The 17,558-nt window shown below is 45.1% G+C and overlaps 1 protein-coding gene across 1 annotated transcript; it reads right to left on the bottom strand.

Annotated features, from left to right (window-relative positions):
- Positions 1–1,237: 1,237 nt before the first annotated feature.
- Positions 1,238–16,922, bottom strand: onecut3a (one cut homeobox 3a). The gene is made up of 2 exons (XM_038716176.1): positions 15,691–16,922; positions 1,238–1,705 (listed from the first exon to the last, which is right to left on the bottom strand). The coding sequence occupies exons 1-2, from the start codon at positions 16,725–16,727 to the stop codon at positions 1,363–1,365; spliced, it is 1,380 nt and encodes a 459-aa protein (XP_038572104.1). The 5' UTR covers positions 16,728–16,922; the 3' UTR covers positions 1,238–1,362.
- Between the last annotated feature and the right edge of the window lie 636 nt (positions 16,923–17,558).

The following is a 17,558-nucleotide window of genomic DNA, read 5'->3' on the forward strand; positions in this document are numbered from 1 at the left end:
AATGGTTAGCTATTGATCCGCCTTCAAAGAGCTGTGTGGGCCTGAATGTGTTGTGCCATGACTTCTCCTCAGCATCTAGTGGCTCTTCCCTCCCTCTCCTCCACTCTGAGCCCCATTGCTCTGCTAGATACAGGTCTCTGCTATCGACAGCAGGGGGCACTGTTGCCCTGCCAGCACAGGCAGAACCTGGGAGGGAGAGGTGTGCTGTTGCTGCTGCTGCTGCTGCTGCTGCTGCTGCTGCTGCTATGAGGCCTTTGTGTCCCCATCTCCAGTGGGTTCCGTGTGCTCCTCTTACATTCTGCTTTTCATATGCAGCTGTAATGTAGTTGGCTGGATGCCCGAGCGTGTTGTTGTCGCTTGGTTCTCAGTTATTGATCAGAGGAAAAGATCCCAGCAGAACAAAGAGCATGTCCAGACATCTCACCCGCCTCTCCCTTTAGTCAGAGAAACACAGACTCTAGGCTCAGGCTAAGAGTAACAATGACATGTCTCCCTACAGGCCTCCAACATCTGTGCAAAAAATATAGACCTGGGCCTGGAAGACCTGAGTATCTACTGCGGAGCGTCTTGAGTTTCACCTTCAGGAGGGGTCAAGGCCCCGCTCTCTCTGTCTGCATCGATTCATTTTTCAATTCATTAGTTTGCCGTATATTCAGGCTGAGCTGCTCTCTGAAATGGCTGGCCATCAGGGAATACCTTTGGCCGAGGAATGAAGGAGACTACCGGAGGAGGGGGGAGGTAGAGGCGGAGAATCGGAAAGCCTTGTTGTTTTTTTCATAGGCTGCGTTATTTTCTTTATGACGGCCTTGTGTGTGCAGGATGGGGCTTGGATAATAAGGCTATGTGCTGTTCTGTTGTCAGATTTATTGCCGTACTTTCGCCCTTGTTGCTTCCGTCTGCCGGCGTAGAGGGGATGAGAGAGAGACTAAAAGAGGCAGACACAAAGGAGGTGAGTTGGGAGGAAAAGCCGCATCAGTGGCTACTCGGGTGGTGAAGGAGGCCGACATATGTCTGGTACCGTCCAACAAAAACATCATATCTTTGGTGTCTCTTAACTTTGTCCGATGCCATAAAAATGATTTCCTTTCCAAAAAGACAGAATCAATGATTGTCCTTATGTGAGTAATGCAGAGTGGACCTGACTTCACAATTCACCTTTAGATTATGCTTGTTTCAGGTGAGAGCTTGAAATTCTGACTGACAAAAAAGATGATTGCATGGCACAAAGGATTTTTGAGCAGAGGACACATTCAGAGGGTCCAGGCCAGGTAGGGTTGTTATAGACAGGTTTCTCATCCAATTTTCCATGTTGCCTGTTGTTCCAGCCTGGTTCCTCGGCCTTCTGAAGGTCCTCTCCTCCTCTCAGGCCTTGGAGAAGGTGGTGGCGGATGTGCCCGGCTGCCCGGGGCTGGCACCATGGTCGTCGTGCCAGCGGTCCACGCAGCGGCGACGTGCATTCATAAAGAAGTTGCTGACGGTGCTGAGCTCCAGGCCGAGCTGCTGGGAGATGGTGATCTGCATTTCCTTGGATGGACGCTTGTTCTCCTTGAAGATGGCGATGAGTGTGCGCCGCTGCAGGTCGGTGAAGACCAGGCGCTGTTTCTTGGGCGCCGTGTTGCGGTCCTTGTGTTGCTCCTGTTCTTTGCGCTTGCAGGCTTGGTGTGGATGGCAGCGGTGGGAGGGATGGGGATGAGAGTGGGAGGCAAAGAGGGGAAAGGAAACACAAAGCAAGGTAAATATACAAAAGTAATTATTTTCATGATTAGATCACAAAGACACAAGGTGGAGGGAAGTACAATAACTAAATGTATCATTAGCCAATACTTAAACACATAAAAACTAGTTTATACACAAGCAGATATTCTACAGCTCCATCTCTATTGCCATATTAAAGTTGATTTAAAGCTAATCCATGCCTCCTTCCCAGTGGGAATATTCCTTCCATCCTGCAGAGTGCAGACAGGGAGCCAGCCTGCGGTGAGAGAAAGATGGGGCGAGGAGGGGAGGGGGGCGTTGGGGGGACTGGCTGTTGCCTGCTAGCTGGAGACACTGCTGTTTGATTCAATATTAATGCAGTTTGAGTCGCAATGGGGGACTGAGTGACTGTTGCACAAAAGTAAGCATTTTGTGTGCGGGTGTGTGTGCGGAAATGAGAGATAGAGGAAGGCCAGATGCAGGGAAAGAAAAGGTTGCAGAGAAAAGAACAGAAAAAGTGGAGGAGTAAGACAAAGTGTGTGTGTGTGTGTGTATAGGAGCCAAAGAGAGGAGCTGAGAAGAGGAAGGAGGGGCGGCGAGTGAAGGAGAAAGAGAGATATTGACCGACTTTGCTGTAGGAATTGGGGGGTTCTCTGTAGGGACTGAGGTCAGAATCCCCCCCAGCAGGTCTACAGTCTGCTACTTCAAACAGAGCCCACTGGAGCCCACTCTATTGAGCTCTGAGAGGGTATTTATAACCCACTCCACCACCACCCCGCCCCCTTCCCCAAACACAAACACTCGAGAGGTGCATGCACCGGCTGCTATGAGCCCCTTCCCATACGCAGAGCAATTTTCAAAAGAAAACACACTGAGTGTACTCTTTTACGTTTGGGAGGGGGTCTGAGGGGATGGTGGGGTTGTAGGTAGCGAACACAGAAATTAATAGTTAATAGAACGTTGTATTGTGGGTAAGTGTGTTGTAACTCAAAGTATTTGAAGGAGACGGGTGGAAAAGCAGCAGACAGGTGCAGTGTAAAAAGGCAGAAATTGGCGCCCAGAGATGATGTAGGAGGAGTTGTGTGTGGAAGGTTAAGGCACCACCTCTGCAGCCACATGTTCCCCTGCTGGCTGAGGATCGAATCCTGCCAGAACGGACTGTGTGTCCCTCTCAGCTTCCCTACTGTCTCAAGAAAACAAGAGCAAATTGGAGAGAGAGAGAGAGAGAGAGAGAGAGAGAGAGAGAGAGAGAGATGCCATCCCTCCCTGGGTCTCCACCTGCTGCCGTCAGTGTTGTCTGATACTTTCATACTCGCCTTCAGTAATGTCTCACTCTCATGCTGTGTGCGTGAGTGTCTCGACACAATTAAGATTTTTTTTTTCTCTTATGTCCTACGTGTGTGTGTGCATGAGCATGGGGATGTGTGCGTTTGGGGAGGGTAGGGGGGGTGGCGGTGTGATTATGCTGAAGTGGCTGGAGCCAAGCAATGGCGCTGTGTGTCTAATTACAGTGGAACAGAGCCCATTGATCAGCCATTGCAGTCCAATCTGTTTACTACAGATGTCTAACCTGCACATGGGCCCATCCATCATATTCATATTTCACATCAACACTGCAGCTATATACATCACACAAATGCACACATGCTAATATGCCACGTACAAATTTGTCTAAATGCATGCTTGTATTTACAGTATGTATATCGTCATATATAATGCTTTGATTTATTATGGGATTAAATGTAGTCAGGATGGTGATGATGATGAGGAGGAGAAGGAGGATGTTTTATCATTTGGAATTCACATTGTCACAGTGAGTTGAGTCTCAGTAGGTCAGATGCTATAAGACGAGCAAGACTTACCATTAATTAAAGCTTCAGTGTTTTGTCTTTTTCTTTAACGACGGTGCTCTAAATACAACAACATAACTAGCACTTGCATATCATATCATTCGAGTGCCACTATCCTACAACCACATACCAAGCAAGAAACTATCCAGCGTTTCCAGGGACTAACGTCGGCATGCCGTTCATACATAATTGTGTTTTAGCATTGATCAATGTTTAATCATGTTTGTCAGTTAACCCTGCCAGTGTCAGAAGAGATTAAATTAAACCAGAAATGTAACCATCTGAGGTCAAATTGTTCTCCTCAGTGGTGAAAATTTATCCCAGCACCATACTGCAGTTTAATTGAATGTCTATAATGTGACATTCCAAAGCAAAACATACACTTTTACTTGGTGTGGTCACCTAAAGGGACTATAACTAGCAACCAACATATTAAGCTGACATTGCTACAAAGACAGAACGACATCTGCATCCAAGAAACAAAATCAGCTGATAACACGTACTTTAGTTAGTAAAAGATGGTTGGGTTCTTGTCTCAACTTTACGCTTGTAATCACAAAGCGGACATGAGCAAATATTTTAGAAATTGTCCACATGTGAGGATGCTCTTCTTATTTGGTGACTTGCATCAGCTCCCCCAACCAAAGCTGTACCACTTCTACTCAGCAAAGACATGCCATCCCCTCTGGCTGTAACCTGTGTGGAAGAGAATTCGTTTCCCAGCAGGACAAAGAGCCTATACGTGCAGAGAGGCTCTGTAACAGGAACCTGTTTGAAGACCAAGGAGGAGCAGCGAGTAGCGCTGACAAGCACTGCTTTCCCTCCACAGTCACCCAGACCTCAACCTCACTAAACATCTGCTCTAAAACAGTGCTGGGGTAATGTGAATTCACTGTGAGTATTGTAAAAAGTGAAAACACTACTTATTTAACAAATTTTTGAGATTTATTACTTTTATGCAACTTTTGACTTACATGATTAATATGTAAAATATATTTAACTACAAATATGTATTGGTAAACAGTTTTTTTAATATTATACCTTGATTTTAGAATAACTTCCTCTGTTTTTTCCTGCTGGAGCAAGACAGTTAATTTAATTACTATCTCAAAATGTCCACATTGAGTTTCTATTTATTTCATGCAGCTTCCTGTTGTCCTGAATACCTTTACTTCCCTCCAGAGTTTGAAGTATTCCTGCTGTGATGTGTGACCTTGTAGAGGTAATTATCACACACACACAGACACACACACACACACACACACACACTGGCCGTACCTTATAATGTGAAGTTTATGATTTTTACATAAATACAGTTTTTTCTCTTATATTGAAAATTAATCACAGGACCTTTTTATAAGCAACATTGTTATTTTTTATGTTTTTTAATGAATAGTCTCACTGCCACTATGTGTATTTACAGGCAGTAAAATCAACTGGATCTGTCTATTTACAGAACGGATTTGTTTGTGGGAGAAATGTTTGGGAAACAGCCGGTCAGTATTTTAATAACATTTTTCACATTTCTCTCTTTAAATGCCCAAACATCCCAAATCTAGATTTCTTTTTTGTTTTTGTACAAGAACTACATTGGCTCCAGAGTGAGCCAGGGGAGAAGTGTTTCTCTCTTAATGTGCCTCCACAGCAAGCTCAGACAGTCCCAGCTTCTTTCTCCACCAGAGAGTCACGTCCTGCCTCCTCATCGACCGCTTGCTTTGTGCCGTTTCTGTCGGCAGGTGTCGCTCTCGCCGTGGCCCGGCTGCACGGGGCGCCATAGTGCGCTGCCTTTGCTACAGGCGCTGGATTTAGTAATCAATATCGATCGATCGGTGAGGAAGGGGGCCCTGATTACTGAACCAAGCTCAGCGTAGAAAAGAAAAAAAAATCGATCATTGCAGCTTTTAGAGCTACAGTAGGCACCGAGTGGAGAGGCGGACATAAACTCATGCACAAAGAGCAACCGGACAAGAGCAGAAATCCTGTTTTGGTGTTGAGTGTTTTTTTCTGAGGTGTAGGCTACACCCTGCTGCTGCTACACGGGCAGTGAGAAATGAGATTTCTATTACTGGCTGTATGGAGCTGTGAACGGGAGCTGACCTACTTTGAATGGATCCCTCATGCTCCTTGCAAACATATAAAGGCTGATTAACACACGCATGTTCATCCCCGGGTTTCATTGTTTTACTGCGTGTTTGGTTCACTTTTTAAAAACATTTTTATTCACTATAATATTATTGTAATATTTTCCCCCATGGATGCAAAGCAGAAGCCCGGTTAATCCCTATGAATGGCAATTCAAGGGCCTCCTGAATCGACTTGGGGGCCACGCAGTCTTTTTCTCTTAAACTATCAAATTCCTTAATGAGGGATTTTTCAACTTATCCTTGCTGCTCGGTTGGAAACGGTATAACTTAGGCCCATTTCTTTCTCATTGATGACATTAATATTCTTTGCTTCACGACAAACCAAGCGAGGTTAAGAGAAAGGCCCTGGGTGTTCAATATTGATCGATAGATTCGTGAATAATTCGTGTGTGAAATTCAGTTCTTCCAATTAATTATGCCTCGGAGGGAGGGGGAGTGGGCCTGGAGAGGAGATTCATGAAGGGGTGGAGACGCGAAGACACACACAGGAAGGAAGCGCTATGATCCGGCTTTCTTTGCGGACTTTACAAAGCCAGAGCGGGTCTGAGAGGAGCAGAAGTAAATGATCATCACCTGTTTCCACGTGTGTTTACCGCGTGTTCACAGCTGCGGGCCTCACTTGTCCCTGCAGATGTGAATCCATCTTGAACATTAATCATATATTGATCATCCCTGTCCTTCCTGCTCATGATGAGAAAGTCAAACGGCCTGACATTGTGCTTGTAGGCCTTGTGGATTCTGAAGCCACGACCACACATCTGCATCTGGAATTAGGCCTATTCCTGCTCTTCGGTTTACAAACTCTGCCCCCGGTTTGAATCCACAGGGTCAATGTCCACTGATTGAATTAATTTACCAATAAACATGTTTACCGGTTACGGTTCGGCGCGTTTACACACACACACACACGCGCGCACTCTACAAAAAGCATTCCAGTCCTCACTAATAATCTATGCGGGGCCAGTTTGCTTTGCACTCTTCCCCAGATTGTAAGAAGCATGATTGGGCAATTTGATGTTCAGGCTAACGTCGGTTTATTAAGTTATGTCTGTGCTGTTTTGCATGGGCTGTTGCCCTAAAGATTGATAGCGTGTGTATCTGCACGGCCCTCTCTCTATACTGTGGCATTTATTTCATTCCGGCTGCAGGGCAATGCCAAGCGCTCTCTCTCTCTCTCTCTCTCTCTCTCTCTCTCTCTCTCGCCAAGCCAAAACACTTCCAGCTCAATACCCCTTAATGTAATGAGTGAGAATTGGTGTTAATATACTGATAAAGCGACACAATTTGTTTGTTTGCCTTCTCCCGGCGACTCAGCCGCGAGGCATTTCTTCTCCCGCACTTCAATAACACTCAACCTGAACCCAGTTACACCTTCGCCCATGCACATCCCACCTCAGTGCTCCAAGCCTCAGATTGCCTGTGTGCAACATTTTACTTTTACCTTTTAGACGTGCTGCATCACTGCCATGCATTGCACTGCATTACGTTTAGATTTAAATGTAAATCAAAAACAGTGCACGTTCTCCCTGGCATTTTGAGATTTTGAGACCTTATAAAATATAATTTTATCCAGCTTTGTTTTCACACCAACGTGTTATTAGCAACCCAGTGGTAAATCTAAGAAATTGCATAGTACTAAAAAATCAATAATCGGTAAAGGCTGCTGCCTGTGATGATCACACTCCTTATGAGGTTTTAGATAATTAAATGCGCTGAGCCATTGAAAGACCCATATGACTAGATTTTAACCTGCATTTTTTTTTTGCCTTGGTCTGCGTGTGCCACTTATTTGTATGAGTGGCTCCATTGTTATAGTTATACTCTTATCTGCGATTATCATTGATTTCATTCATAATTGCTTTGACCAGTTATGCATGATAGCGATAATGATCATGATGCTTTATTTTGTAGAGACAGGCGGGCCCACAGTTTCTTTTTCCACAGACAACAGGTGTGGGCCCGATGTGTGTGTTGTGTCATTTATGAATTAATTGCAGGAGCGTCTTTACTTTGCTCCCATTGAAATTCTGATGGCAGTGGCATGAATGTACATGAAATGTTAAAAGAAAAACGAAAAATATTAGTCAGCTTTTAAATGTAGCAAATAAATAAACTATTTAACTGCTTTAAAATGCAAGTCACTTCGTAAACAATTAATTGCAATAAATGAACATATAAAGAAATGTCTTTCGGATTTGGTGTGTGTGAGCAGGGGATGGAGACGCGCACGTCTGGGGTTCACGCGGTGCCAGGACTCAAACTCCCTTTAACCTCTTTTTATTTGCTGAATAGATTTAAACACCTTTTAAAGCTGCCTAAATCTGCCAGAGGCTCATTTATAGTGAAACACGACGAAAACAAACAGGTGTGAGGTCGAAAATGAAAAGAAAGTTAACCTGAACTATGTTTTTTCTTGTGAGGATGCTTCACGATTATCTCCAAGCCCAAAGTCTTGCGGGACTCGCCGGATATCCAGAGGTCAATTAGGTCAAAGTTTGCCTTCTTCTATTTTAACACCACTAGTGTTGAGGTGCACAGATTTTGTAATCACATGATTTATCGAAATATGTTGTACTTCAAATGTCGAAATGTCGCACCTGTCACGCCTCTGCTCGTTTCTTCTTTGTCGCAGGACAATCAGCAAACTGATCTGCAGTCAGATGATACTGTTTACTCTTCACGGGGAGACGGACAGGTTTTCAATTTGCAGGGAATTTTCTAAGATTTAATTCAATACAGTCCTCACTCAATCATATGAAGAGAGAGTCAACAGGAATATTTCTATTGTAGTGACCTAACTGCATTTATATGGTCTATTTTCCTCAATGCTTATCGTTTTGAAATTTAAAAAAAAATGTGTTTTTCTTTTTTAGGGGGTTCATTTTCACGAAGCTCCATTTATGGCCATTTTTACAAATCAAATACATAATAATATACATTTTAAAAGTGTAAAATTCTTCTGAATCTCTTTATTTATTTTAGGATAGTTCCAAATAATCCTAATAATTAATTCTGTGTGCAACATTTCCGACTAATAATAATAATAAAAATCTTCTGTGGTATAATAATCATCATTATAATGATAAGGATAATAAGAAAAATAAGAAAGTCAATAATAATTAGATTTAAGATAATTTAGAATCCATATTGTTAATGTAAAACAGTATTAAGACTGCAGTCTGTTAATCTGTAGGATGTTATTTTTGTCAACAATGTTCACACACACACACACACACACACACACACACACACACACACACACACACACACACACACACACACACCTTGCAGTGATTTTCTAAACATTCAGAAATCTAGCTAACTGAATAAACACTAGTCAGCGTTTTCTTATCGGCTCAGTAAAGCAACAAAATTAAAAGTATTTAATTGTAGAAAAGCCCGCAGCCTGTTCGTTATATTTAATAACATGTAATATGAAGGCTGTATGCACTGACATCGATTCATTCATCAATTGATTTCACAGTCGTTTTGTTCCTTTGTTGATCTGTGTGGGGTTGCCCAACCGGAGTTTCGGGTTGCATCTGTGGGTACGATAAGCTGTGTGTGTGTGTGTGTGTGTGTGTGTGTGCGCGCGCGGGCGTTTTGCGGTTTTGTTTTGATCGACCCTGAAGAAAGACTTACAGAGGTTCGGTACAAACCATCTGTAGGTTCTCATTAAAAAAATCACCCGGTGGGCTCGAGACGCTGTTTGTCAACAAAAGAATCTGAATATTTACCTTCTGCTTTAGTTTCAGGCGCAGATTAAACATTCAATCCAAAACGAAACTACACACAGACTGCATTTGTCTTGTATAGGCTTTCACAATATTATTTTTCCTTCAACGAGTGAAACAAAACCGCAAGAGACAATGTTATTTGATGTAAGGAAAATATATGTATTTTACTAATTTCTTCTTTTTCACAAAATGACCCCCCCACACACACACAATAAATAGGTGACATATTCTGCTTCCACATACAGATATATTTCTCTCGACTTTTTAAACGCCTAATAGGAGATTAAATGACTAGTGTTCAATTGGATTCGTGCCTCCCCTTTTCTTTAATTGCGTGGACAATGTCCTTGCCTTGTGTTCTAGGCTGCGCATTAAACAAGCCATTATCGGGTCTTTTATAACTGATAGCCTGCCAGGGCGTCAGATAAGCAGCCAGTGTGCAGGACACGCTGCTGCTGCATCAGCGCAGCTGGACGCCGACTTAACCCCCCCCCCCACAAAAAAAGTAATCCCTTACTTCTTTCCCAAAGCATCACACATCCGACACATGCACAATCCCAGTTACCTGACTGTTTCTGGTAAATGTTTGCTCAGGAAAAATCTAATTTGATAAAACTAACTAACTCTCTTGATTCTTTTGTAACTGTCAAATTTTGCAGAAGGGAATCTGTGGCAGGACGCACAGGGGTTTTTTTTTGGGGGGGGGGGGGGGGGGCATCCCTGCGTTACATAACAGCGGGCCATCGACACAATGCTGATGTGCTGCTCTGGTCATCATTTTAATTGCACAACAGCCTGCCCTTTGGAACCGTCACTTGCTTTGGCTCTTGTGTAAACCGCTGCAGATTGTGGCGGGTCAAAAGCCACAGTAAGTCTTCATAGGGCATCTTCACACAGAGACACTGACACAGCGTTCGTCCCGCACTTTCAAATCCTTTTGTGCAGCCATTTGACTACAGAGCGCAAGGACTAATGATGACATCTTAATTAATATTAAGTTTGGGCTCTTTGTATTTTTGCGTGGAAAGGGAGGGGTGGGGGACGCACGCGGTGCCATTAACCCTTTGACGCTAGCCGCGTGCATTCAGTCGACTCTGCCAGCAATTTGATTTAAAGGTCATTCTCTCCAATCGATCCGGTTTGGCGAGGGGGCGACGGAGTAGCGTATGAATTGATCATCTAAAATAGAAGAGACGATATTCGAGACTGTACAGAGTCCAGACCTTTACTGCATTTATAATTGCTAAGCACGCCCCCCCGTGTGAATTGGAACGAGTTATGTGTGTGTTGGGGGGGGGGGTTAAGAGAGAAATGGTTGAAGACGTGGGATACAGTGCAGGCTCCTGCTTCTGTCGCTAATTTGATTTCTATTAAAATTACATTATTTTGAATATTAAGGTCGACTTGGTCAGAACAGCATGTGCAGGGCGGCAGAGTGTGGGTGGGAAGTATAATGAAGGAAAAGAGGTTAACCGTCTGTGAACTTTGAGTCGTCTCATGCTGCTAATCCGTCTCCTTCACAGAAATAGAACGCAATCATAAAACCTCTCCAATTTTAGCTGTTCAGCTGTTTGCCTGTTTTGACCGGAGCATGCGGCGAGGTGTGCAACGAGTCAGCGTGAGAGCACGCGTTTATTAGTCATTCTGTTGTGTGTTATGAAGGGTGAGTTGTTAATGGGAGAAATGGTGTTGCATGGTGGAGATGGAGGGGGTTGCATGGCTGCATGGCGCAGCTCCAGAGATGGAAAGCAGAGGCCGGGGGAATGGAAATCGATACAGATCCAGGGCTCGCCAGATCGGCCTTAACAATGTGGCGCAGACGCACTCTACATCCCGATCACATACACACAGGAGAGACGCGACACGTATGCAGGCTGTAGCTGCTGCTATGATATTGTCCTGTGTTATGCAGACACGCAGTTATAAATAAGAACTTTACTGGAACTGCGGCCTCTAGTTGAGGTCATCTAGATAAAAAAAAAAAAAAAACACAATTTAGGGTGTATGTGTAGGTGTTTTTCCTCATAGGCTACAACGTCCCATAATGCATCCATTTATGAATATTCATATCAGCCTACAACATGAATATGTATGCAAATGTAAAGCTGAATTAATTGACTTTACCCTCCACCACATACAGCCAACCTCTTCATTAGCGGCTTTCGGATAATGATGGTGCGTGAGATGTCATTACATCTAGAATGAGCTGCACTGAACCCGGGATTTAAACAAAATAGCCTCGAGCTATAACCTCAAGAAAAGGACTGTTGCTCTCCCACCAGAGAATTTCAAAGGCGATGCTTGTACATGCGTGTCTCAGTACTTACAGCACACGTTGCTGTGCTTAACGAACAACGAGGCTCTGAAACCGCAGCTGCACTGTTTACCCCCCTATCTTCCCCTCACACATCAATTATTAAACTACCAATCGATCATTTCGCAGGCTAACATCAAGCCATCTCTTCATGGAGGGGGAAAAAAACTGTTTAAGATTAACACGCATCAATCACATCTTAATGCCCAATCCAAGTAAACCCATTATCCTGGTTTAAATGACCAAAAAAAAGAACCCACTTCTGACTATTTTTATTGCTCTTGGATACTTTTGGTGAGTATCCCAAAATAAAGACGAGCTCCGGATTGAATTCAGCAGCTCCCACAAAAAAAATCTAGAGGTGTAATTTAAATGGAACCCCCGGTTGGCTTCGTGCTGGACTGGAAAGTAGGGTGCAGGGTGATGTGATTGACGCGATTGAGGATTGTAATATTGATCGATGGGTGGAAGCTGTTGGATGAAATAATGGTGTTTAGGGCCTACAAGAATGCTAGCAACTATGTATTGGGAAAGCTCCTGTTCACCACCTTGAACTGTCCTCAAAACAAAGAGAAGTGTGTGGATGTACGCACATTTCAGCACTCTGGACAGCTCCGTGAAACTGACCCACAGGAATGAACTAACATGCGCTTCTTCGTACTAAATGCTTTGTAGAGGGAACATAAAAAAAGCCCTTTGTAACCTTCCTTAGGTAACGTGCATACCTAGATTAATCAATTAATTTTCAGAGGACCAATAATGAATGGCGTATTTCTTAACAATGTTCCACATTTGTTAGCTTGATGCAAATAAATAAGAATTTAAAGGCATAGCCTGTAAGGAAGGGAGCTGGTCAACTCAAGAAAAAAGTATATACCCAGGAAAATGAATATAGGCATTGCAGTGATGCACGCGCCGAGGGGAAAGGGCGCAGTGTGAGGGGGGCGGTGAATGGGGAGGAGTATTGCTCCAGGATTATGCCTGTGTAAACTGCCTGTAGTCAATTGAAACATGAATAGAGGCCTTTTCACCCTCATTCTCAACAATGTTTTCCCTCTGTGTCCTGTGGGTCTTGACCTGTGCTCCATGGCACGTGCTCCGGCCATTCAAATGGTAATAAACCAACTGCGCTTTTTTTTTTGAGGGATGCCACGGCACCTCATCACTGTCACACGAGAGAATGAAGACGTAGGAGATGGTAGCTGGTGCCACAGTGAGAAACAGGAGCACGCTTCATGTTGCTGCAAAATACAACGCGCCAAATATGAGGATATAGGCTACCGGACGTTTGGTGATTGAATATTTTCTATGGTGTCCAGCATCTGTCTGGAAAGACGTATCAGGCGTAAATACTAACCGAATGACTGCATAACCCAAACCCCATAGGACAGAAGAGTGACAGTGCATTACGCACAGCAAATGGAGCATGATTACAGAAGAGAAAAGGTGTGCAATGGCTTTTTTTAAATAACAGCTGTCCCATTGCCCCCCTTTCCCGGTGCACCCCTCCCCCCTCAGCTCCGGGGGAGAGACCAATGGGAGAGAGTGCTGAGGCGGGATAATTGATAGATGCACTGGCTATCCTTATCGATCAGGGTTGTATTGACCCAACCAAATACATTGAGATGGAGTGTGGAATTCAACACAGATGCAAAGACGAATTGTTTTCATCGTTAATGCGATCTTTAAATGCCTCCCAAACCTCACTTTACGGGTGTCTTTCTTACTTGTGCAGCTTTACAATTAAGATGCATAGTTATTTATACAGTAGTGCTTTAAGATGCTCGGAAATATATAAAAAGTGCAAAAAGTATAAAAAGAAAGCCAAAGGTACGAGGCTGTTTACTGGGCCTGGGTGTTATGGGTCTGCATATAGAGAACACAATAGGTGGGAAAGCCTGTGGGTCATTGCCCTCGTGGCATTAGGAAATGCTAAGCGTGAAGGGCACAGAGCCGGCCCCAAACATGCCCATCTCTGCTCTGTTTTTCGTTTCAGGGGTAGATTGTCATGTGTATGTGCAGACACTGGCATTTTCACATTAGCTAAGCAGGGCAGCTGTATTGATTTGTGTGACTGTGATGAATTTGGAATAGTAATTTGAATTTATTGATTGATGTGGCCGAGCGAGTATGGCCCAGCCTCACTTTCAGCATCACAACCCCCCAACTCCCACTCCCAGCTCACATGCGCACCGAGGATAATGGTGATTTTAAATGCAATAAGTAAAATGTTGCTCCGTGCATTTACATACAAGTCGTTTGTCATTTTGCCCAAGTGGATGTTTCTGTGACAACAGGTTAATGCACAATACACAATTAATGCTGGAAATCCGCTGATTCAAGACAGAAAACATATTTAGAGCAGCCCTAATTTCCAATGTACAACCCAGTGCACACCTTACCTAGGCTGCCCTGGGCCTGACCACATTAAAATGTGCAGTAGGTGTGCGCTGGACAGGACTATGCCACTCCAACATGTCAATTGGATTGGCGGGGGGGGGGGGGGTATCCAGATGCCGGCTGTGGAAGATATAAAACCCCACAGCCCAATTAGCTTTAACAGCAGTGGCACTTAAAGAGACAATTGTGGAGTGTTTAAATCTTTATTTACCAGAACCCCACTAAATGCGCAAAGGAACAATTTACATGCCATTAAGTGCTTTTCAATAGGGCATTGACTGGAACTAAAATATGCCACTATATCTGCTTAATTGAACTGTTCGCTGAAATACGACACAGATGAGCTGATTGACGCTTGGAAGCGCAGCGCGTCTAAACTGGGCCTTTACAGAAACATCAATGAGAGGGGACCTCTTACTCACATCTTTGTTTTAACCCCACTGCGACGTCTCTCGTTTTCATTTACGTCCTGTTAATCAGGTGGTAAGTGTTAAAGGATTTAAAGGGGAGGGCGGGGATGTGGGTTCAAATCACAGCGTCCAGAGTGATAATCTTTGCGCAATAAAAATCCAAACGATGGCCGAAAGGGACGAACCATGCAGACTGAGAAAATGGAGAGGCAGTAACGGTTTGTGTCACACTTTGTCTCTTACTGAACAAGCGCGCTGCCCCGGTCCTTTCTGTCTAGAGACTAGATGTATAACCTCAAACGTGTTGAAAAGACGCAATTGCTCAGCCTCAGAATGGCTAAACAGGCCCTAGACCAGCTTTGGAGACGAGATATCATCCGATATAGTGAAGAGGAGACAACACAGACCAGAGAAGAGACGCATCTGTCTGCGTCTCAGTCTTTCGGGTCCAAATCGATCATTTATCAGTGTGCTACTCTGAAATGGGACGCCTGGACCTGAAATATTGATCTATAGGAGGTCATGCTCCCCCGACTCTCAGACGATCCTTGTTTGCTACCACGCGCTTATTTGACTAGTGGGTAGTAATACTGAGTATTTGAGCTTTAGTGATCTCAAAGTGTAGATTAGTTTGACCTTTAAAGTAATTGCTGCAAGCTCTAATACATATTGGTCACATCCCTCTTTGATTCCCTTTGTTTGGTCTGTTTCTGTGTTGTTGTTGTTGTTGTTGGTTTGCGTGTGTGTGAGAGGGAAAGAGAGTGATCCAGAGGGCCAGGGGTGTGTGTATCCATGCTGTGTCCGTGCGTAAAACCTCTAAATGTGCGTAAGAACAAACACATATGTGCAGACGGCGTTTGCACCGTGTCTGCTTTTGAGAGAGGCTTCCACTCTTTTGTTTATAACACATCCAGTGTAGCACAGCATGTGTTTACACTATCAAGGATTGTTGCATCAATCAAAATATAGATTTCCCCCCAACATTTAACACCCCAACTGTCATGATGAAGTTTTACTCGATACAATCGACTAATAACTTCTAGTAATGTCTGTTTGAGCAGCTATTGGCAGTCTCGCCACATTGACTTCTAATTGATCCCTCCACATCACTCAGGTTGGGAGCTGTCTCCTCACTCACCTGCAAGCCTGAGCGCCGACATCCGCTGGAACTCGGGCTCCTGGAGCCACTTCCACATCCTCCTGAACGTCTCCCGGCCAGACTTGAGTTTACTCCACGGTTTAGGATTCCGCAGCAGGTCAGACAGAGTTCCCTGGGACCGGCACAAGATCCTCTGAGCAAAGATGGCCTGGGGGATGCTGTAGCGCTTGAGCTCTGCTGTTATTCGCTGTGCCACCTCCTTAGTGTTTATCTCCTCCACCTGCCCTGACCCAGCTCCCTGCCCGCCTCCCACCACCGTCTGCCTGTCCCGGTCTGACAGCATGGACCCGTTTGCCTGAGAGTGCGGATGGCTGTGATGGTGTATGCCGTTCAAGGAGGTCATGAGCCCGGCCCCGTGGCCACCGAGACCTCGGGTCAGGTGCTCCTCGCCCCGGGACAGCATGGCTGCATGGGACTCGAAACCTCCCGAGGAGATCATCTTGTCATTAGAGAGGTGAGCTCCAGGACCATAGGCGCTGAGAGTCTGCTGGGAGCTGTGCAAAGACCCCAGACCGTTGGACAGAGGGGACAGAGGCTGCCCCATGCCGGACATGTCTTTGGGGTAGTGGCCATAGAGGTTACTCATGGAGGCGAGGCTTCGGTCGTCCCTCATCAGGGTGAAGCTGCCGCTGACATTCCCGGCTGCGAGTCGCTGGTGCGCCGGATGATGGTGAGCATGTGGGTGTGGATGGTGAAATTTCTCCGAGACGGTGGAAATGGGGGGCAGGTGCTGCAGCGGCGTCAGCGTGGTGTAAGTGCTGCTCAGGCTCATCCCGGAGTCGCACGACATGGTCATTGCCGGATGCAGGGGGCCAGACAAAGCGTGGTCTGTGCGATAGTCCCCTGCTCCCTCCAGTATCGAGGCCATGCTGGACACCATGGCTGACCGCCCGTGCGACACCAAGTTCCGATGCGACGCCGACGACTGGCGCGCGTGTGGGGAGTTCATTAAGTCGCTCGTTTGATGGGAGTGAGATACACCGTGCAGATTTCCAATGTTTTCCATTGTAAGCTCCATCTTTGAAAGGATCTTTATTTCCACCCCTCTCGCCACTCTCTCGCTCTCTCCCTCGCTGCTCTCCCCTCTCTCACTGTCGCTCTATCTCACACTCCTTTCCAATAAATTTTGAACGATTTCAAAGCCAAGCCATTGATTGTAGTTGCCCCTCCGCAGTCAATCCAGCATGGTTTTAAAAGATCGGGTCCCGGCCGCCACACAAACTGTACCGCAAACCTCTGCTCAGTGTGTGTGAAGGTGCGCCTGCCTGGGTTTCTTCCACTGTAGAGCACCTTCTACTATACCCAAAGCGCTGCTCTGCTCTCTGTGTGTATATTGACGCGCCCGTGCTCATGTTAAGATGAGACTGTGCCTGTGCGCATGTGCGCGCTCCCGTAGTGTTTCCTCGCACTCGCGCACCCTGTCTGGGGCCAACCTGACGTCACTGGCCCCTATGTCATGGGTTGTTCGTGCTGCACAGAGAACATCAAATTCCTGAAAAAGATTGCATTAGACACTTGTTAAGATAAAACACCGGCCTGCAATCCTTTGCAGTGTGTGCAACATTTACACTCAGATGGATAAGAATGGCTCGCTCCTTGTTTTCTCTGATAAAACAGGCGCCAGCTACACATGTGATGCCTCTCTTGAAGGTTAAATATTAATTGACATGTGTCACATCAGGCCTCGAGTGTAATGAGAAAACCACAACTAACCGATGAAGTGGAGGCCACAGCTCACAGCCTCCGCCTTTATTTTTTTTATTCATGAATGTAAGATGCTTATTGATGCATAGGCCCACTGAAAGAGTGACTGTTTTTACAGATGTAAATGACAAAGAGTTGAAAACAT

Source organism: Micropterus salmoides, unplaced genomic scaffold, assembly GCF_014851395.1.
Source record: "Micropterus salmoides isolate LMB-PRFRI ecotype aquatic unplaced genomic scaffold, ASM1485139v1 Ms_hic_scaffold_13, whole genome shotgun sequence".
Taxonomy (NCBI): domain Eukaryota; kingdom Metazoa; phylum Chordata; class Actinopteri; order Centrarchiformes; family Centrarchidae; genus Micropterus; species Micropterus salmoides.